Raw genomic sequence first — 22145 nt, forward strand, 5'->3', positions numbered from 1 at the left:
CTTTTTGAAATCCCGAGGATGTTTTATCAGGAACGGTCCGAGCGTATTTTCCCCGCTTTACCCCTTGCATGTGGCAGCCGGCACAGTCCCCAGCTCCCTGGTCCCAGGTTCTAAAGACAGTGCTCTTCTGGGGCTCCCGTTCTCCAGCAGCCCTTCCTGTGGTGAGAGTTTGCGTCACTTTGCATTTGAGAACGTGACTTGGGAAGGAGGAAGATCTGCCCCCGCCGCGTGGCGTGAGGAGGTCAGGGCTGCTGGGCCTCGTCTTCCTGGACTGTACCTCAGCTTGGTGGCTGGTGCTAAGTCCAGTGGATGTTTCCGATTTAGTGGGCTAGAATCCTGAGTCAGCTGGCTGGGATTTGAACCTCGAGGTTTCAGGAAGCCCAAGTACTTCCCATTTCGGGGCCTGCTGCTGGTCCTGGGTGAGTCCTGGCCAGCCACAAGCCCCTGGTGCCTCAGATTCACATCACACTGCTCTCACCAAGGGGACTGGTCTGGCTGCCCTCTCATGAGCACAGGTTCTCTGGAAAGAACTTGATGAGAAGACCCCTGGCCACTCCTAGCCCCCTCTGAGCAGCACTGGAGAACTTTGTCCCTTGGACACCTGTGGGACACTTAGGGAAGAGATCCATGACCCTGGGAAGGCAGTGGGCATTGGCAAGGAATCACCATACCAGGTGATCCCTCCTTTCCTTACTGTGGTCTGGTCTTCAGCTCTCCACAGGGAAAATTCCCCACGACAGGTTCTGTGTGACTCCTTATTGCCCACTTGAACCAGTCACCTCACCACACCTTCCTTTTTCTGTGTGGTCCAGCCATTCCTCAGGTCCGCAGACCTCCTGACCGTCCCTCTCCCCACTACCTCCTGCTGCTGAACGCAGGAGCCAGGCCCCTCAGAGCAGGCTTCTGCTTGCCCGGCTGGGGCCAGTTTTGAGGAGTCAGAGAAGGAGGGCCCCAGAGGCGGGTCAGAACATCTCCCAGACACCACAAGAGAACCCTGAAGAAAGGACCACATTGAACAGTGGTCATTCAGAATACGGAGACCCAGAAAGCAAGGCCTCTGCCCTGGCGAGTTGTTAAGCTTCTGGCCAGCCACAAACCCTCCGGTGACCCCGCCTTCCATCCCTGATCCAGAAGACTTGCTCTCATTATTTTAAAATTTTGTTTTGTTTTTTCCTGCCATGAAATTTGCCTTATTTTGAAAATCCTTCAAGAATCAGGCAAGTGCACTGATAGAGCCTATGATGTACCCACCAGGAAATGACATTTCCTGATGGTTCAAAAACCAATCTCTTCACCTTCTTATTCATACCCAGGTATATGAGCTGAGACTTTTTCTGATCTCTCTTTCTCCCCACACTGAGGAGCATTTTTGACCTTCAGAGTCAATAATTCAGAGAATGATATGAAATGAAAGGCCTTTCCTAGTTTGTCAGTTGTTACATTGTTTCTTAGATTATCCATATTTTAAATGTTTAAAAGTTGAATGGTTTGATTTTACAAAATGAGTATGTTGCTGTCTGTGGGCTTAAGTGGGACTATGGCCTGGCTCTGTTCTATATTCATATTTTAATACTTCTTATTTTCAATTTTAAAATACTTCTTTTTCATTTTCAAAGAGTTGCATGCCCACTGTAGAGTATTTGGAAACAAGAAGGAAATATTAAGGGAAAAAAATCATCCATAATCCCCTAATTGGAGGTAATTAACATTTTGGCATATTTCCTTCCAGCTGCTTTATGGCATTTTTTAATTATGCAGTTGACATCTCCCCAGCAAACTTTGAAGTAGGTTATTATTGACTGGATAGCCCTGTAATGAACAATTGATTTTGAATCTTTACACATAATTTAATGCTCAGCTCTTTCTGTCAATAGAGGTTTTCAAATTCACGTGTTGAGAAAATGTGTTGAAGTTGACTTCCTAACTTTGTATAATGGAAATAACGATAGTGATCAACGGGAATCTCAACCTAGGTCCCATTCAGTTTGATGCCTCCTACTTTCTCTGCAGCTTTTTGTGAAATTGATCAGTGAATAATAATAGCTCAGGGCCGCGGAGGGCTTCTGCACCAGGATTTCCTCCCTGAGTCTCTACTCAATTCCTGCCTGTGCTTAACCTGAGAGCCTCTGCCCTCTGCCTAGCCTGGTAACTGTGTATTGTGACACTCAAGGGTGGGAGACTCCGTAAAGGACAAAGATTTGGTTAAAGGTCCTTATAAGCTCAAAGTGATGAGGAAGATCAAGATTTGCGCATCTAAGCACTGACAAAGTTATTATTATTTTTTTTAAGATTTTATTTATTTGTTTGACAGACAAGAGGGCAGAGAGGCAAGCAGGGGTGTGTGTGTGGGGGGCGGGATGCGCGCGTGCGCAACCGCGCAGGAAGCAGGCTCCCTGCTGATCAGGGAGCGCGATGCAGGGCTCAATGCCAGGACCCTGAGATCATGACCTGAGCCGAAGTCAAAGGCTTAACCCACTGAGCCACCCAGGAATCCCGACAAAGTTATTTTCAAAGTAGATTTCTTTCCCCCTAGAATAGTGTTATTTCTTCCCTCCAAAGAAAAAAGTCTGATAAGTACATACCAGTGCTTGAAATTATTTATATCCAGGTCACAAAATTGTAAGCGTTGGTGGTCTTCTGCACAGCTGTGGCAGGCAGCCTGTATTTACTGGATTTGAGTTATGGTTGTTATAGAAACCCTAATGTAATGTCTCCTAACCTTGGGGTTCTGAGTGCTCTTTCCTTCCTGTTACTTTTATCTCATGCTGTTTACCCATCTTCCCCTCCGACAGAGGTTCCCAGAGTCTCATCTTCATCCTCCGGGCCCTGCATCTCTGCTGCTGTTGGTTGTGATCAGTCCTTGTAAGTCAGCTGTCTGGTCAGTCACCCCCTGCACAGAGGACGGTCCCCCCACTGGCACCAGCAGCTCCTGTGCGCGGTGGGGGAGTGTGGTCACTCCAGCACTGGGCAGGGAAGCCTCAGCACGTTCCCAGCCTTTCTGAGCCTTGGGTCCTGTACCTATAAAAGGAGATCACCTCTGAGGCCCCTTTTGTTTCCAAAACTGTGCCTCAGTTTCCTAATGTGTAAAATGAGACTAACAAGAGTCTCTACCTCATAGGATTGCTGGGGCAGTTAGTTTCTACACAGCATAAGCTATTGTTTCTGTTGATTGTCCGCCAAGGGCGCAGAGCACGGACAGTGAGGTGAGGAGTCCCAAGGGAACAGCGGGGCAGTCGGGCCAGCCTGTTGGACTCCTCCGCTGGTGCCCTCAGCACGGCCCGCAGACAGGGAACGCCTTCCCCCCACGGAAGGAAGCCTGTTACCGTGACCTTGACTGTCTCCTCCCAGAGAAACTATTCCGGAGCCTTGTCTCCCAGTCTGTTTCTGGGGGAAACTTAAACTAAAAAAAAGAAATGATAGAGAAATTTCTATGATCTATTAAGTGAAAAAAACAAGGAACAGGATCTTAAACCTTCCAGTTTCAGCATCTCTATATGCTTAAAAATTATTAAGACCCCAGAGAGTCTTAGTTTATATGGTTATATCTGTCAGTATTTACTGTGTTAGAAATTAAAACAGAGGGGTGCCTGGGTGGCTCACTTGGTTTGTTGAGTGTCAGGGACAACCAGCTCTGGTCATCATCTCCAGGTTGCGCATTTGAGCCCAACGCCAGACTCCATGCTTACCTCAGAGGCTGCTTGGGATTCTCTCTCTCTGCGTCTCCTCCCTGCTTGCATGCTCTGTCTCTAAATAAATGAATCAATAAAAATCTTTTAAAAATTTTTTTAAAAAAGAAATTAAAATGGAAAGGTGTTTGAATTTTTTTTTAAAAGATTTTATTTATTTATTTGACAGAGCGAGATCACAGGTAGGCAGAGAAGCAGGCAGAGAGAGAGGAGGAAGTAGGCTCCCTGCCGAGCAGAGAGTCGGATGTGGGGCTCCATCCCAGGACCCTAGGATCATGACCTGAGCCGAAGGCAGAGGCTTTAACCCACTGAGCCACCCAGGCGCCCCTAAATATTTTTAAATTTATTTTAAAACAACCATAATAAGTCCACTACAAGGTAGTATCAGTAGTATTTTAATGAAAGGTAATTATTCCCCCACCCCCCAAAAAAATGTTAGTGAAAAGATTGGTATTGTTTACATTCTTTTTTATTTTAAGTTTTTTTTTTTTTTTTAAAGTAATTTCTATACCCAATGTAGGGCTTGAACTCCCCACCCTGAGATCAAGAGTTGCAGGCTCTGCCAACGGAGCCAGCCAGGCGCCCCTATGTCGTTTACTTCTTGCATCTCTCTTTAATATCCGGCTCAAGAGAAGGCCGCTGAATTTTCCTGGTTGCCTCTGTAGTCAGTCTTTCACAAAATAACACTTCATGGAGCGTCTGGAAAGCTCTCCTACCTGCCTATGAGAGAAAAGGGGCAATAATACCTCAGTGTTATAAAAACACTTTTCATCTCATAGAACCCTTGGAAGGCCTTGAATATACTTGTAAAGTGGTTCCCCAAAAAGAGACAAAAAAAGCTGTTTGTAAAAGTGTCCATTTCCAGGGTATGAGTCCGCCCGGAGCTGGGGAGGGACGTACAGGCTGTGCACACGGGGACGAGCCAGCGCTGGCAACCGCTGGACACGGTTCATGCTCTGAGAGCCGCTGACCCCGAACATCTGTGCAAAGATGCACGAGAAAACTGCCTCTCACAGAGTGACTGGGGGCGGGGCGGGGCGGGGCGGGGCGGGGCGGGGCGGGGGCAGTACAGTGGGTGTTTTTTTTTTTTTTAAGATTTTATTTATTTATTTGAGAGAGAGAGACTGAGAGAACGAGTTGGAGAAGAGCGGGGTGGGGGGGTGGGGGGGCGACTCCCCGCCGAGCAGGACTCAGTCCCAGGACCTGGAGATCACTGACCTGAGCCAAAGGCAGACGCACAACCCACTGAGCCACCCAGGTGCCCGACAGTGGACTTTTAAACCAAATCTCCTCATTTATTTATTTATTGATTTATTTATTTAAAAGATTTTATTTATTTATTTGACAGAGCGAGATCACAAGTAGGCAGAGAGGCAGGCAGAGAGAGAGGAGGAAGCAGGCTCCCTGCTGAACAGAGAGCCCGATGCAGTGCTCCATCCCAGGACCCTGAGATCATGACCTGAGCCGAAGGCAGAGGCTTTAACCCACTGAGCCACCCAGGTGCCCCCAAATCTCCTTTTTATACTTCATGAGTTTTCTTTCTTGTGCGTGCATTTTCTAGTCAAAAAAGGAAAAAAAAGACCCTAAGCATCTTCCCTTCTTAAAATGAACGCCAAAAATAGACATTGACCTGTAATTTGTAAATCTTTTCAACGTTTCCATTTCTTTGTGGCATCTCTGAGAACTGATTCTTTCTCAGCCCCCATGAGTGATTCTCACCGTCTGCCTCCCCTGTCATTCCTCCTCCTGGACTTTCTTCCCGCCAGAGGCAGGAGCTTGCTGATATTCAGGCATCAGATTTAGGCGCATTTCAGCGGGAGGCACGGAGGGAGCCCTGCCAGTGACTGCATTTATGTAGCCAATTTAAGCAACTTAGCCTTTGTAATTTGATATTTGAGTGGCTAAAGCATCTTGTTATTTCTGAACGTTTGGGATTACCCTCCCTTTTGTGCCTTTTGTAAACGGAAGGCTTTTCTGATGACATTCTAATCTTCCCCCGCCTGTGTGCCCTGCATGGAAAATTGAACATTGTCTGTCTCGCTCCGTGCAGAAGGATCGAGACTATTAGGCATTTTAATAAAATCCTATATACTCTTATGAGCTCTGCAACATTCAAACCTTTCCGTACCCATGACAGTCATTTACCCTGAGGCTTCCTAGGCTGTTTGGTTAAAAAAATAGAATAATAATAATAATAACTGAACATTTTCAGTTACTAAATTAACCCCTGGAGATTGGTCCTGTTTGAGAGTCCCCTCCAAGAGCTCATGGGCATTGTAGAGCCTGCGATATTTTCGATATTTTCGTTAGAGGCAGCAGCAGGCTACATGGGTCTCAGTGACCTTTGTTCCCTTCATTTGTTTAAGCATTCCTTTGGGCTTGGCCTGGGGTTTCTGGGGGACATGGAACAGCCACCCCTTGGGGGAGAAAGCTGATTCTCAGGAACACGCGGGTGCATACTTTGGTGGTTTCACAGCTTGCGAGACGGGTGAGAGCAAGCCCCAGCGGGCGGGAGCCGTGGTGGTTGGTAACTATAACCTACAGTTCCTGCGGCATGCTCGGCCTCTGGGCGCACGGTGTCCACCCCCGACGGGCAGGCTTGTGACCTTCATCCGGGCAGATGACCAGGAAGTGGAGGGAGCCATGTGTGGAGGTGGCAATGTGATGTCCCTGTCCTTTCTCCCACTGTGCGGTCACTGTGTCAGTACGGGGAGGCTGGGAGTCCCCCTGGACATCTCTTCTGCCCTGTGGAGTGGAGTCTGTGTCTAAGCACGGAATAGACAGATTTTCCAGGTAGCTCCGTGCAGACGGAGGGAGATATGGGTGTTCTAGCTGCCGTTGGACAGCCGGATGCAAGGTTGGAAACTGGCCCCCGTGTTCACCAGAACCACCTTACTGGACGAATGAGGATTCTGTGATTTCCGCCCCAGGGGGCTGACTGAAGAGAGACAGAGGCTAGTTTTGAATGCTAGTTCTGCCACCGAGCAGCTTGGTGACCCTGGGTCAAGTTACCTGCCCTGTGTTCCCTTCCAACCCCCCCTTCCATATGCAAATATTGTGTTTCCATAATCAAAATACTATAAATATAGTTTTTTCTCTCTTCATTGGGGTAGAGTTGACAAATAAGAATTGTCCAGATTTAAGGAATAATGCCCTTGGTTTCTTTATTGGTAAAATTGGGATTCAGAGAGCTCGGGACAAGATGGAAGTGTTGGTGACGTGGCCGTGCATCCGGCTTGCTGTGGGTGGGCTGCGGTGTTGGCTGAGGACCCTCACTCCTGTCCCCATCACACAGTCAGATGCAGTTGTGGGTTCTTCTGGCTTTGCCAACGCGAAATTCCCCAGCTTCCCATGGAGCGGGGCGGCTTGGCTGGCTGGCGGGGGGAAGGGGCCTACTGTGCTGGGGTCTGGGTCACTTCCGTGCTAATCTAGCATCTGTCACTGGTCTAAGGTGACACTGGTTCCAGAGCAGATGCCCTCGGGGTGTCTTGAGTGCCCAGGACGGGGGCCACTGGGAGCCTTCCCAGCCCCCCTTCTGGCTTTCTGCCCCCCACCCCCCACCTCAGTCGCGGGAGGCCAGGTGTGTGCTCTTCACCATTTTCCTCACCAGGTGCTTGTATGCCTGCGCTAGTGTCACACGGTGTGATGTAGAAAACACCCTTCCTGCCTCCTGAGTCCCCATCCCGGCCAAGTGTACGCCCAGCACTGGGCTGCAGCCCCACTGGTCTGCCCCAGCCCCAGCCCCAGCCTGCGCCGGCGCTTGCCTCCCCTGCTGCTCTCCGGGAACAGCTGGGCAGATAACATGTAGATATCTGCTGGCCTTGCTGGGCGCTGTGGTTCTGTCTGCTGTGTTTTTTTCACCAACACCTGTTTTCTTCCAGGATTTGCTTGTCCTTTTAATGTCCTCTGCTTAGCGTCTTTGAGTCTTTGTGGTTTTTCTTCCACCTTGACCCTTTCTCTCCCCCAGTGAGCCACCCACCTCCTCCTCCCTTTCCCACCGCGTCTCCCCAGTTATCTGTGTCTCACGCTGCGCCCTCTCTAAGACTCACTCAGTCCTGCCCATCTGTTCTGCTTCTCACCTCTGCTCTGGATTCCCGTGACCGTGGGGCGGGGTCTCCCAGGGCCGTTGGCATCAGGCAAGGCCCGCAGTGCATTTCTGTATGAAGCTCCCCTGCCTGGGCTTGAACTTCTCCCCGGTGTGGGCTGCCTCGCGGCGTGCAGACTGTTGTTGCCTACCTGCCTGTGCTCCACCCGCCCTAACTACTCCCAGCCCCTCCGGGGATGACGTCAAAAGTGGGGTTTTTCCCCTTTGCAATTCAATGGAAATTGTATTTGCTAAAATTCACCGTTGGTACTCTTGACTCTTGAATTGGACTTAATCATCTTCCCTCAACACCATCTTGTGTGTTACGTTTTTCAGATAACAGATACTTCGGTAAATAGGAATTATTTTCAGTGTAATTGCAGTTTCAGATAAATCTTGAATTTTTTATTCATTTCTCTGAAAATTAGTAATACAGAGTTGGAAAGAATTGTGCCTGTCATAAAGTTATTGTGACATTCTGAGGATAGCACATCACATCATAAGCACCATACGCATGTTGCTATTATTAGTGAATTTTGAGGCTGTTAACTGTGTACATAGTTTACCTAGATTCACTCCATCTTTCTTGCCTCCCCGCCAACTAAAACCGAGAATCACACACCATTCTATGGCTATTTGGTAAGTAGTTTACTGGGCTTTGTAGATAGCATTGTTCTTCTAGAAATTTCTGAAAAGATACTTCTTAGTCCTGCTCTCCTCAAAGGGTTAATCAGAATGGGAACTCAGTATTTGCAGTCGGCTTAATCAGTTGCGGGAAGCACAACTCAGTGTCAGTAGTACAGGCCGTCAGTGTCTTCTTTTCCAGCGTTACTGCCTCATGTACACCTTATTCTGTTTATGAATGCTGTTATGTCGCTTGGGGGGAATCTCAGAGATTTAATGCTACTTCTAATCATGGTGTCTGTTCCATCTTGGCGCAGGCAGTGGGAGTCAGGGGCCCCGCACCTGCCCCTTGCAGCCCATACAGTGCCCCTTACTCCTGTTCCTCTCCCCACCCCCCACCCCCCGCCTTGTTCCCTCATCAGTAAAAAGAAGGGTTTGGGCCAGATTCTGTGGCGCTCCAGAGCTTTAAAAACCCACACTGCATCTTCTTGCTGCTTTGGAAGGAAGGGCTAGACCAGCACCATCCAATAAAAATAGAATGCAAGTCACTTAAGTAGTTTCAGATTTTCTAGTAGCTACATTTAAAAAAAAAAAAAAGGTGAAACTAATTCTAATAAAGTTTTATTTAGCCCAGTGAATCTGACATTATCGTGTCAGCATGTAATCAACATAAGTGTGATTAGCTATTTTACTTTTGTTTCCCCTCCGCTACATCGTTGAAAGCCAGGGTGTACTTCCACTTACAGCACGTCTTCATTTGGACGAGCACCTGGAGTCAGTCCTGTGACCTGCTCGTGTCCCAAGGAGCCACCCCCTACATCCTTAGTCCGCCTTTTCAGTCTGTGGCTGGAATTTAGAAAGCAGGGACTAAAAGGAGATCCTCTGGGCGCCTGGGTGGCTCAGTGGGTTAAGCCTCTGCATTCAGCTCAGGTCATGATCTCGGGGTCCTGGGATCGAGTCCCGCATCGGGCTCTCTGCTCAACAAGGAGCCTGCTTCCCTTCCTCTCTCTCTACCTGCCTCTCCGTCTACTTGTGATTTCTCTCTGTCAAATAAATAAATAAAATCTTTAAAAAATAATAAAATAAAATAAAAGGAGATCCTCTGAACTTGGGTCTTTCGTAAGACTTGATTTTCTCAAATAATGTTCCCCCTCGGTGTGAAAGTGACTCAGTCGATGCTTTAGGACCCATTCTGCCCACGTGGAGTTCTGGAGAAGCGCTCCCAGAAGGTATGCAGAAGGCCTGGCTGCTTCTAACTCAGAGGATGCGGCTTTCCATGATGTTAGGGAACAGTGTCAGCTCAGCTTCCATGACCCAGAGCCAGAGGGGGGAGGGTGAGGGAATTTCTCATGGGTATGGAAAATTAAGAAGTAAGTCAAGCAATAAATCAAGACTTTGTCTTTGTCTTTTCATTTAGTGGAATAGAAGATGAACTCAACTGAATTCAGTGAAGATGTAGAAGAAGGTAAAAAAAAAAAGCTTCTTTTTAAAAAATATTTTTAACTTAGTATTTTTTTATTAGGCCAATACACTACATGGTTCAAAGATAAAAAGCTACGCAATGAAACATCAGTGGAACTTCTCCCGCCCCTGGTTCCCATCCCCCTCCACCCATACACCTGCTAGAGGTGTCTTATGTATCTTTTCGGAGTTACTTTTTAAAAGTATCATTTCAGAGATAGTATTTATTTCTTTCTATCTCCTGTCTTTCCCCCCCAAAAAAGGACTTTAAAACCAGTTTTGAGCAAAAAATTCTCTGAACGTGGTTTTATTGTCTTAGCACTAACGCGGTAAGACAAAGATCACTAGGTTGGAAAGCGCAGTGTAATTGTTCCTAGACTTCATGATCCGAGTGGTAGTGTCCGAGGGCAGCCCGCCCCCAGCCTGTGGCTCAGGGAACCCTGCTAACCTCCGAGCAGGCCATGGTCTTTCCCGCTGAGCCCTGTTTCTTCTCTGCCACAGTTCTAAAAAATAACACTGTGAAAGTGGAGACAGAGGCCGAAGATGCTGCCCTGGACTGCTCGGTGAGCTCCAGGTCTTCCGAGAAGCACCCTCTGGACTGCGTCTTCACTGCCCTCCAGGATTCCAGCAAGCGAAAGCAGCTGGGCGGCGATGGCCAGCCTGACTCTGTCCCCGGCGTGAAGAGGCGGCGGCTGATTCCCGAGGTGAGGGCCCAGCCCCTTCTGTTTGCTTGGGCTCTGACCCTCTCGTTAGATGCTCTGTCTCTCTACCTGTGGGTATCCGGACGACTGCTGAACCCTTGGGCATGAGAAAGCTTTCGTTGCAGCTGTCCCATCTCTGGCTTAGATTTCTGGAAGGTGTGCTCTCTAACTAGAATTCTTGCAGATGTCTGGATTCATGACGCAGCTAGGGGAGCCTTCACAACCCAACCGCTTTGAGTTTCGCTTTGCTTTGTTCCACTCGATAGCAAGGGCTGTTATGAATCGCCTCCCGCATTTTATGGAGTACACACTATACACGGATTCCTGGAAAAGTTGGGGGGTGGGAGGTCTTTTCCTAAATCAAGCCCATCTTTTATATTAGGAGAACTTATTCAGCGAATCTTTTTACAAAGGGAGTTCTTTTGTAACATACCTGTTATCCCCTAAACTATGAATTTTATGAATTTGCTCTGTTTTTTCTTCACCTGCTGGTTAGATTGAACTGGACTAAATGTATTATTATTATTTTTTTTAAGATTTGTTTATTTGAGAGAGAGAGCATAAGCAGGAGGGGGAGAAGGAGAGAGAGAAAGAATCCCAAGCAGACTCCCCACTGAGCATGGAGCCTGACACAGGGCTCGATCTCGTGACCCAGAGAGCACAACTGAGCTGAATCCAGGAGTTGGATGCTTAACTGACTGTACCACCCAGGTGCCCCTGAACTTGGCTAAATTCTGAGAGAGAGACACTGGAACTGGACATGGTGGCCCCCTCTAGCAGCCTACAGTCCAGGTGGGAGACAAGACCTGCACTCATAACAGTTAAGACCAAGGAGAGAGCGGCAGCTTTAGGACATCAGGGGTCTGGCATGGGATGTTCCACCTCCAAGCCTCCCCATGGGCTGGCAGACACCTTAAACTTTTTTTTTTTTTTAAGATTTTATTTATTTATTTGACAAAGAGAGAGATCACAAGTAGGCCGAGAGGCAGGCAGAGAGAGGGGGAAGCAGGCTCCCTGCTGAGCAGAGAGCCTGATGCGGGGCTTGATCCCAGGATCCTGAGATCATGACCTGAGCTGAAGGCAGAGGCTTAACCCACTGAGCCACCGAGGTGCCACTCAGCAATACATTTTTTTAAAAATCAATAATGTCCACCTAGGAAAAAAAGTTGAAATTTGTTTTAACTATATGAGCACTTTTTTTTTTCCTTTTTGAGAGAGAGAGAGAATGGGAGAGCACTGCTCTCCCCCTCACCCTGCAGAGGGAGAAAGAGAAGCAGACTCCCTGCTGAGCAGGGTGCCCAACGTGGGGCTTGATCCCAGGACCATGGGTTCATGACCTGAGCCGAAGGCAGACAATGGACTGAGCCACCCAGGCGCCCCTGTATGAGCATTTTTTTTTTTAAGATTTTATTTATTTATTTGACAGAGATCACAAGTAGGCAGAGAGGCAGGCAGAAAGAGAGGAAGGGAAGCAGGCTCCCTGCTGAGCAGAGAGCCCCATGTGGGGCTCGATCCCAGGACCCCTGGATCACAACCCGAGTCAAAGTCAGAAGCTTAACCCACTGAGCCACCCAGGCACCCCATGTATGAGCATTTTATTTTATTTATTTTTTTTTAAAGATTTTATTTATTTATTTGACAGACAGAGATCACAATTAGGCAGAGAGGCAGGCAGAGAGAGAGAGGAGGAAGCAGGCTCCCTGCTGAGCAGAGAGCCCTATGTGGGGCTCTATCCAAGGACCCTGAGATCATGACCTGAGCAGAAGGCAGAGGCTTTAACCCACTGAGCCACCCAGGCGCCCCATGTATGAGCATTTTAAATAAAGGGTTAATTATGGATCTCTCGTGCTTGGCTCTGGCTGCTCTGGCTGCCTGCACCGGCTGCCTGCTGGATGCCTTGTGACTCGGGGGAAGGTTTCACGTGTGGCTAGCAGGCTCTAGTGCCCTGAGTAATGATTCCAGAGGAAATCTCAGATTCCTCACTGCTGAGTGAGATTCGGGCTCTAAGATGGTTCGTCAAAGAGCTTATTTGAAAAACATGGAACCACTTTTTTCTTATGTTTCATTGTACACCGTAAGTTATTATCCTTTCCCCTAATGATCGCTAGTTAGATGTTTTCCACTCCCATGTTATCCCAAGTACAGCCGCAGGGACCAGCCGTATACGTAAACCCAGTGCCCTCTGAGTGTTTCTGTGGGTTAGATGCCTCGAGGTCATCCTACAAGTGTCAAGAAGCTTCAGAAGAAGCACTGCTGAGTTCCTAAAGGAGCTCCCGAAAACGTTTTCTTCTTTGTGTCACATTACATTTCTGCCTCAGACGGGTTCTGTGGACTCCTTCAAGTGCGCAAGCAAAGCCAGAGTTCCAGAAATGGAACGCAGAGTTGAGTGTATTGGTTCACCTTCGCCGTGGGACAAACTACCCCAAACCCTAGCAGCTTAAAATGGCCACCTTTGTATTTGTTGGTGGTTCTGGGGGACAGCTGGTAGTTCCAGGTTTGGCCTGACGTGGCCAGGGCGAGGTGATCTGGAATGGCCTCCCTCCTGCGTCTGGGGCCTCGGCTAAGCTGGCTGTGCCCCCTGCAGCTTCCCTTTCTGCACGTTCTCACCCCTGGGAGGCTGGTCCAGGCTTGTTCATGTAACACAGAAGGGTTCTCAGAGCAAGGGAGGCCAAGTTCAGGAGCACAGACACCTTTCACACCTCTGCTTGCGTCACCTCTTTAGCTGCTGTCCCTTTGGCCAAAGCAAGTCCCACGGGCTACCCTGGACGCGGGGGCCGTAAGAACAGACTTCGCCCTGATGGTAGGAGCAGCAATCGCACAGTGTGAAGCGGCTTTTTCACCCAAGGCTTTCACACTGTGGTGGCTGTTTGTTCCCACAGTCAGGAACAAGAAGCACACCAGGAGAGAACTCTGGTCACGGTTGCCTGGCTTGTGACCTTTGTGGACAGCCTGGGGTGGTCCCGTTGTCTCCTTACGCAAAGGGGGTCACTTTTTCCTTCCATTATGCACGATCTTCTTGGAATGGCCTCGCAGAGAAGGGGGTATCTTCGCATTCTTGGGGGCAGAGAAGGTTCTTAACGATTTGTATTTTGGTTGAATCCTTCAGTATGTGTAGCAAGGCAGGAAAAAACCTGGCATTGGGCTGGAACTCCACTGAGGGTCACGGTGCAGGGATCTCCCCCAGCAGCACAGGAAGGTTGCGGCTGCCTCCCAGTTAGGTGAGGTGGGAAGCTTCAGCTGGGACCTCAGGCATCGTCCTGGAATTCCGACACGTTTGGAGAAAAGGGAACCAAATGTGTTTGAATATTTCTAATATCACTTGTCCAATTTACATATTCTTACTGGGCAGATACATTTACTTTTCAGGAGGTTGGAGACAGCAGGCAGTTCTAACCTGTTAGATTTTAGATTGGAAAAGACAGGTTAAATCCTGGATTTTGTTTTGGGTATTCTACTAGTTTTGTTTATTCTTACTATATGGAAAGTGAGGATGATAGCCATGGACCGCTTTCTGTTCCATAAAAAGAATAGAAGTATGAACCTTTTGAAATTCTGGAGCTCCTTGGAGAACGGTGTTGAGTGAATTCAAGGCAATATTTCCTTTTAAAAGTCTGTGGAAGTTGATGTGTCAGTAAATCAATAGCCTCAGTACCCTTGGGATTTTAGAACAATCCATCAGTTTTATGAAATTATAGTATATGTTGATATATTTTTTTAAGATTTTTATTTATTTGACAGAGACACAGCGAGAGAGGGAACACAAGCAGGGGGAGTGGGAGAGGGAGGAGCGGGCTTCCCGCTGAGCAGGGAGCCCCATGTGGGGCTCGATCCCATGAGCCAGAGGCAGACTTTTAACGACTGAGCCACCCAGGTGCCCCATGTTGATTTTTCAACATAGTGAGTAGCCCTTTATTTATAGAGGGAAGCAGGCGCCCCGCCGAGCAGAGAGGGGCTCCATCCCAAGACCCTGGGATCATGACCTGAGCGGAAGGCAGAGGCTTTAACCCACTGAGCCACCCAGGCGCCCCTCCCCCTGAATTTTTTCTGATCCTTCTTAACAGATAAGGCAGCAGGGGTGAGAGTGGGGGTGGGGGACTGGAGGGGACGACCACATATGCAGCTTTTTTTTTTTACCAGAGTGAGACAAGAGGAGCCAGGAGGCCGAAACAAGAGATCATCCAAAAAAGTGGAAAGGAAGTTCATGAGCAGTGACGGGGTGTCGACTTGACAAAGGGCACCATTCCTTATTCAGTCCAAATGACAAACCAGTGACAAGAGAGTTAACAGCTCCCACCAGACAGATGAGTCCCTTCCGCATAGAAGTTAAAGCACCAGGATGCCAGGGGGCAGCCTTGTTCCTGGTGCAGAGTATCAGGAGGGACTGGATCCCTCACTCCCAGCTCCTGGGGAGGCGAGCCCCACCGTCTCTGATCCAGCCCGGAGGAACAGGAAATCGTTAACCTGGGAGTCCGATGCGGAGAGTTCACCACGGGGCCCTGGGCCAATTCCGTGGCCTCCCAGACTCTCAAGTTCCTCCGTGGTGATGAGAGCGAATTCTGCTCCTCTCGTCAGTTTCTTGTGTGCGAGGGAGCCCCGCCCAGGGCCTGCCCCGCATCAGCCCTCAGAACCGCCTGGCCGTTCTCCATCTCCATCTCCATTTCCCACCCTTCGAGGTCAGCATTCTCCTGCCTCCCTCTGCGTGCATCAGAACGGAAAGGGCATGGCATTGCCGAGGGAGACCATCCAACACCCTTTAGGACACCCCGGGCTGAGTGTCCTTGATTCTGAAAACCATGCAAGCCGGAGCCTAGACCGCCTTGCCTCTTCTCCCCGAAGCCCGAGGACCGGGGAGGAGGATGAAGGGTGGGGGTGGGATTTGCGTGGTTGGCCTGATGGCCAAGGTACGTCAGCTTCCAGCTCCCGTCAGTGCTGACGACGTGTTCATGGTGACACTGAGTACAGTACTTAGAAGACACACAGAACCTCCCTCAGAAAACCTAACAAAAGGCTGTATAAAGACTTACTTGGCACCTCCCCTGGAAAGGGCTTCATAGCCAAATACAGTAGCCAGCATTTTTATTGGTAATCATCTTTTTATTTGCGGAATTGGGGGCGACTTTCAAGATCCGTGTGCCAGGCAGGAGTTAGCCTTGTTCTCCTGGGGCTTTTCGCTTCTTTGTTTGTTTTTAATTCTAAAGTGTCACTGTGTTTTGTTTTTCCAACTGGAGAATAGAAATGTCCTCTCCCTCATGTGGTGCAAACACTCTGAACACCTCCTCAGTGGCCATGGCTGTGGTACCAGCTGGAGAGTCACAGTAATCTATGTCACAGCCGCGGCGGATAGGTGCTGTGCCATTCCCACCGTAACGAGGCTCAGGGAAGGTAGTGCTCCCGAGCCTGCTCGGTGTGAGGCTGTGCAGTTACCCACCGTGCCGGGGGCCCTGAGGGCTGCGGGGGTGTAAGATGTGGGGAGAAGTCTTTAAAGATGTCCTGCCCGGACAGTTTGTGTCTTCTCCAGGGTAATTGCTCTGTCTCCCAGCTTCTTCCTTCGGGCCCCACAGCAGTTTCTACATCCGGGAACAGCGTAAGGATGACCCAAGGGGTAGAAACCATGAGGTCGGGGGGATGGTCTAGCTCCTTCCCTGGGTCCCCAGAGCCTCCCAGATGTCAGGCATCCCGTCCTGTTCGCTCCCTGGGTCTGTGTGGCGGCGGAGAGCTCTTCCAGACCTTGTTGCTAACCGTAGCAGGTCATGGGATGCTGGCGATGATGGAGAGAAACATTCTGTTGAGAATGAAGAAGGTAAGCGCCGCCTCTGGCTTGATCACTGATGTGGGAGCCCCCAGGGAGCGACTCCTAGGGTCTGGCCTGGAGGCCGCACGCATTCTCCACCCTCTCTCCCTCTGGAAGGCGGTCTGCTCCGTGGGTGCTCTAGTCTGCTGACTCTTCTGGGCCCCGGTTAGCCACTCGTCATTGGCCAACCTGCCTCCTGGGACTGCTTGGATTTGAAGCCCCTGAGAAGATGTTTAATGCTTGAAGCGTCTCTATGGCGACCCCGTCCCCGAGACGCAGCTGGGCACGGACCTGTGGAATCTGCCCTCCATGGTCGCCTTATCCTCACATCAGCCCAACATCAGCCTCTTTGTGTTCCTGTCCCCCAGCGAGAGGTGGGGCATTCCCTCTTGAGTCTGAGGGTGCTAGCGGGGATCTGAAATGCCCCGACCGAGTCCAGGACAGAGGCTGGCACTGGCGAGCTGGAGCCCTGCGGCAGAGTTCCCATATGGCTGGAAGATGAGCCTTAGAGAACTGGGAACGGCGTCAGCCAGACAACCCCGTGCCAAGTAGCACAGATTTAAAGATTTCTTGATACTCCTAGACAGCTGAGCAGAGATTTTTATCAGCAGCAGCAAACGTAGCCAGCCCGTTGTCGCCTTGGCAGCGTTTGTGGAATTAATTGGAACACGGAGTTGACAGGACACCAGTGTGGGGCTATCTGAGAACCTTCTCTTTGGGGCTCGTGTTGTGTTTTGTGTTGCATGGTGTATCTAAGGTCTCTGGGAGTGAGGAATGTTGCCCTCTGCTGGGACTCTAACTTAATTTTTTCTTCCAGCAAGTTAGCCAAAACCGTTTCTATTTGATGGCAGTGTTTCTAATATGCTTAGTAGAAACTGAAATATTTTTATTAATGATCCTGAACAGTGAGAGTTATAGAGGGGATTTCCAGTTCTGATATACCCTGGCCTTCCGCCTGCCGGAGGAATGTGGGGGAGCGCAGTGACTTCTCTTCGTTACTGGTGTTGAGACAATTGAACCAGAAAACGTTCTCTGGACTTACACTCCATACCGGGTGTTAAGGAGGGCATCGTGCTCTCTAGAACGTGGTACTTTTGCTGCATTGCATGTGAGTTTCTAGTGACCTCTGCACAGAATCTTATTTTATGATGTATTAGTGGGATCACTTGTAAGGCAAAAACCCTTATTCTAAAATAACTCCCAATGTATTTATCATTTTTTTAATGACTGCCATTAGAAACTCAAATTCCTCTATATTTGAGGAATGAAAATACAGAACATCATGGCAATCTCATGATCCACAGGACATGCAAAATTATTTCGGTGTAATTGAACTTAATGGTGAATAGTTGCTAAAATTTAATTTACAGCCTACAGGAATTAGCAAGTAAGACACTTGGAATTTATTAGGGCAGTGTTTTTTGTTTAAAGCATGACAGGTTTTTTTTTTTTAAGATTTTTATTTATTTATTTGACAGACGGAGATCACAGGTAGGCAGAGAGAGAGGAAGGGAAGCAGGCTCCTCGCCAAGCAGAGAGCCAGATGTGGGGGCTCCATCCCAGGACTCTGGGTCATGACCTGAGCCGAAGGCAGAGGCTTTAACCCACTGAGCCACCCAGGTGCCCCAGGGCAGTGCTTTTAAGATTTTACTTATCTATTAGAGCAAGCATGAGTTGGGGGGCAGAGGGAGGGGGGAAACAGGCACCCCGCTGAGCAGGGAGCTTGATGCAGGGTTTGATTCTAGGACCTGGGGCCCATGACCTGAGGTAAAGGCAGAAGCTTAACCGACTGAGCCATACAGGTGCCCCCTACGGCAGTGCTTTTCAGCAGTGACCTACAGCGGTAGTTATAATAACTTATAACAGCTAGAACTACAGCTCACGTATATGGATTTGTATGCAAGCACAGAGAAACAGAACTTTCCCAAGCTTACTTGCTATATGCAGTGCACCCTGCTATTCCCTTCTCCCTGCCTCTTTTCCTTCTTCTGCCTTCCCTTCTTTCTTTCTTCTTATGCTGGTTATGACCCACCAAATCATCTTCATCATTTACTAATAGGTCACGATCCATAGTTCCATACCGTGTTGGGATAAAGATTTTCATCTCCATCCCCTCCTTTCTCAAGTTTCTGAGGGGTGTGTGTGTGTGCGTTAGTGTGTGAGCCTCCCTCCCTTCATAATCCTCTGCTTTCTGTCTGGTAGCAGAACAAAAGAACTGTAAAGAGCTTAAAACCACACCTTCAGCGGGGTTGGCCCATACCCCTCCCCTGCCCCCAGCCACGAGGGCAAAACTGACCTCGAAGTGCCTTCTGGGAGTGACTTACCCTGAGGCAGTGCAGGGAGGTCCTCCATTTGTTTACTGGCTGAGAGTCATCTTTACAGCTAGTTTAATAAAAGGCCCCCCTGTATTACCTCTGCACTGGCTTGGGAATAGTAATAATAATTATATTCTAACAGTGAATATTTATTAAGCACTTACTATGATTCAGACAGGGCTCAGTGCTTTCTGCACATTATCTCATTAAGTCTTCATAACTACCCTGTGAGACCTACCATTATTTATCCCTGAGTTTCTAGAAGCCGAAGCATGAAAAACCATTTGATTTGGCCAAGGTCACAGAAGACAGGCTGAGTGAGCTAAGATCTTACCCACGCTTTTATACCTCTCAACAGACACGTTATTCATAAAGTTGGTGTCCTGTCTGAGCAGCTCCTCTTTCTCAAGCATAGGTTTGAGAATGGCCAAACGCCGTGCCCTGCTTTAGCCATCCAGGAGTCTGGCGGACACGTTCATTGAGCAGGTCTGTGTCCCAGGCACTGTGCAAGGTCCTGGGTGGGGCTAGACTCAGGAATGACCCGGTCACATCATGGGAGCAATCCTGCAGTGTGATGGAGACACGGCCGGGTGAGGAGACCCCAGGAGGGGGAGGGTCTGGTGGCAGGCCATCTGCGCTAGGCTCCCCCCAGGTCAGCGGGCCCCTGGTCCTCCGTCCTTGAGAAGCGAGTGCCCAGGAGGAGGAGCAGGGGAGGAGGGCCAGGGGCCGCCTCTCAACAGTCATCAGCTTATACAAACAAACCCTGAGGAAAGTATTGGCCAGCTCTGTGGGATCGTTAAAAAGTACCCTCAGGTACTTATGGAGTAAAGTAGCTCTTCTTACGCATGGTTCTTATCAACAGAGAGGCAGGAGAAAAATTAACCTCCCTCTATGTGAGTCAGATTTTTCCATTATTTAAAAGAGAGGGTCCAGGAAGTAATTCATTAATTTAGAATATAAAATGAAATATAACCTGTGGGTGGTTAAAAAAGATCAAAGTCATGTATGTTAATGTGGCCTCATGCTCTGTTTTCGCCTGAACCCATGTGTTACTCACCTGCCCCCATAAATAGGGCCTCCTGAGTTTGTCTTCTCCCTGCCCTTTTTTAGGCTACATGAGAAAAACTCGTCACATACTGTTTTGTGCCGGCATTCATTATCTGAAGACTTACAGGTGACATTGAATCTGCCTGAGGCTGGTTGAGATGAGGCAAACTGAGAGCGGCTGCTGTCTTCCAGGCCTTGGCCACTCAGAGAGGACCCACAGCACCTGGCAGCTTGTTAGAACGGCAGGCCCCGGGGGTGCCAGGCTGGCTCAGTCAGAAGAGTATGCAGCTCTCGATCTCAGGGTTGGGAGTTCGAGGCGCACACTGGTTGTTGAGATTACTCAAAGAAATGAATGAAAGAAACTAAGTTAAAAGAAAAGAAAAGAAATGTGGCCCAGGGACCAGAATCTGCATTCTAACAAGATCCCAGGTGATTCATACATAGATTGGAGTTTCAGAAGCACTAGCCTTGGCCACCTTCCTCCAACCGGATTCTCCGCGGGTGTGCCAGTATCCCAAGGAGGCGCGTCGTTCCTCCCGATTCTGCAGTTGCCTGGGGCACACGCCTGTCAATAAGAGCAAATACTTTGTGCTTCAGCCCTGTGTGTTCCTTCCCCTGAGGCCCACCGGCGCTCACCAGTTAGCTTTTCTGCTTAATTAAACCCTCAAAAAATAAATTCCAGGGAGGGCTTGGGTCAAGTTTAACATTTGTAAAAACCAGCCTTACGAAGTTGGGTCTGAGATGAAAGGAATGGCACAGTATCTGAGAAGCTCTGACATCTGTGTGTATCAGGAGGGCAGCACCACGATCGAGATAACACGAATCACCAACTACCATAAAGTTTGCATGTGCCCCTTTGCCTCCTTCCTCCACCCCCAGGTCCCCACCCTATCGATGTTTGTATTTTCTAGAAATTTCTATGAGTGGAATCCTATCGTAGGGCCTCTTTTGTTTGGCTTCTTCTGGCATAATTGTTTTAGACTCATCATGAGTACTGTATCTGTTCTGTTGCTGAGTAATACTCCGTTGTATGCATATAGGACAGTTTGTCTGTATACTTGCTGATAACATTTTGGGTTGTTTCCAGTTTGGGCCATTTACAGTTGGGACTCCTGTGAGCATTGGTGTGTAAGTCTTTGTAGGATCATGTGCTTTCAGTTTGCTTGGTAGATAAATATCTAAGCATGGAATACCAGGATTATATAGTCTGTGTATATGTAACTTTTTAAGAAACTACCAGCTGTTTTCCAGAGTGGTTACACCATTCTATAGCCCCACCAGCAGTGTGTGTGTTTTGATGCCTTCGCATCTCCAGCACTGGGTATCGTCTTTTCACGTGTACACATTCTGGTAGGGATGGTGAGGTATCCCCCAGTGGCCTAATAAGTGGTACTAATAAGCATCTCCTTTTTATATACTTATTTATTTATTTTGACAGAGATCGATAGCAAGAGGGAGAGAGCACGGGTGGGGAGCGGCAGGCAGAGGGAGGGGTAGGAGCAGGGACCTGGATGCAGGACCCGCTCTGAGGACCCTGGGATCGTGACCTGGGTGGAAGGCGGACGCCTAACCACCGACTGATCCACCCAGGTGCCCCTATTTTTTTCTCTTACGGATTATGCTTGTGGTGTCATAACTAAGAAATGTTTGCCCAAGCCAAGGTCATAAGGAATTTCTCTTAGTTTTCTTCTAGAAGTGTTAAAATTTAAGTCAGGTTTTATATTTACATCCACAATGCATTTTTTTTTCCTTTTAAAAACACATTTTATTTATTGATTTGACACAGAGAAAAAGATCACAAGTAGGCAGAGAGGCAGCTAGAGAGAGAGGGGAAGCAGGTTCCCTGCAGAGCAGAGAGCCCAATTCGGGGCTCAATCCCAGGACCCTGAGACCATGACCTGAGCGGAAGGCAGACACCCAATGACTGAGCCACTCAGGTGCCCCCACAATGCATTTTGAGTTCATTTCTTTACATGGCACACAGAGGATGGGCATTGGGGTTGTGTGGTTTTGTGTGTGTATATCTAGTTGTTCCAGCATCATCTGCTGAACAGATGATTTTTTTTTCTATTGGGTTCCCTTTGAGCCTGGGTTACAAATCTCTTGTCCTTATATACATAAAATGTTCAGGGCCTGGCGACAGGGGAAACCACTGGTGAAAGCACTGAGAACTTTGGGTTCTCAGTTGTCCGGGGTTGGTGGCTATCTGGTGGTGGAGCTGGGACTCAAGCTTTGGGGTCTTTAAAGGGGATCTCGAGCTTGCCCTGGTGGGGAGGGGTCCAGCAGAGTGGACTTGCACAGTGTGCATGCCAGTCCTTGGGTGAGCTGAGGAGATAGTCCCTGAAATGAGTGTGTAGAGCTTAATTCTCTCACCGTCCTTTGTGGAGCAAGGCGGAGGGTACAGGGCAGGTAGCTTTGTAGGTGGGTGGGAGAGGC

At 48.8% G+C, this 22145-nt stretch overlaps 1 protein-coding gene across 1 annotated transcript in view; it reads left to right on the plus strand.

The window, feature by feature from the left end:
- The window catches only part of BEND3 (BEN domain containing 3), a 33776-nt gene that overhangs the window by 5019 nt on the left and 6612 nt on the right, over positions 1–22145 (plus strand). The window contains exons 2-3 of the mRNA XM_045080250.1: positions 9812–9859; positions 10357–10559. Of these exons, the coding sequence (XP_044936185.1) occupies positions 9823–9859; positions 10357–10559 (240 nt within the window). The 5' untranslated portion in view covers positions 9812–9822. The remainder of the gene's footprint in view (positions 1–9811; positions 9860–10356; positions 10560–22145) is intronic.

The sequence above is a fragment of the Mustela putorius genome, unplaced genomic scaffold (genome assembly GCF_011764305.1).
Source record: "Mustela putorius furo isolate JIRA1106 unplaced genomic scaffold, ASM1176430v1.1 tig00000450_pilon_pilon_pilon, whole genome shotgun sequence".
NCBI classification, from domain to species: domain Eukaryota; kingdom Metazoa; phylum Chordata; class Mammalia; order Carnivora; family Mustelidae; genus Mustela; species Mustela putorius.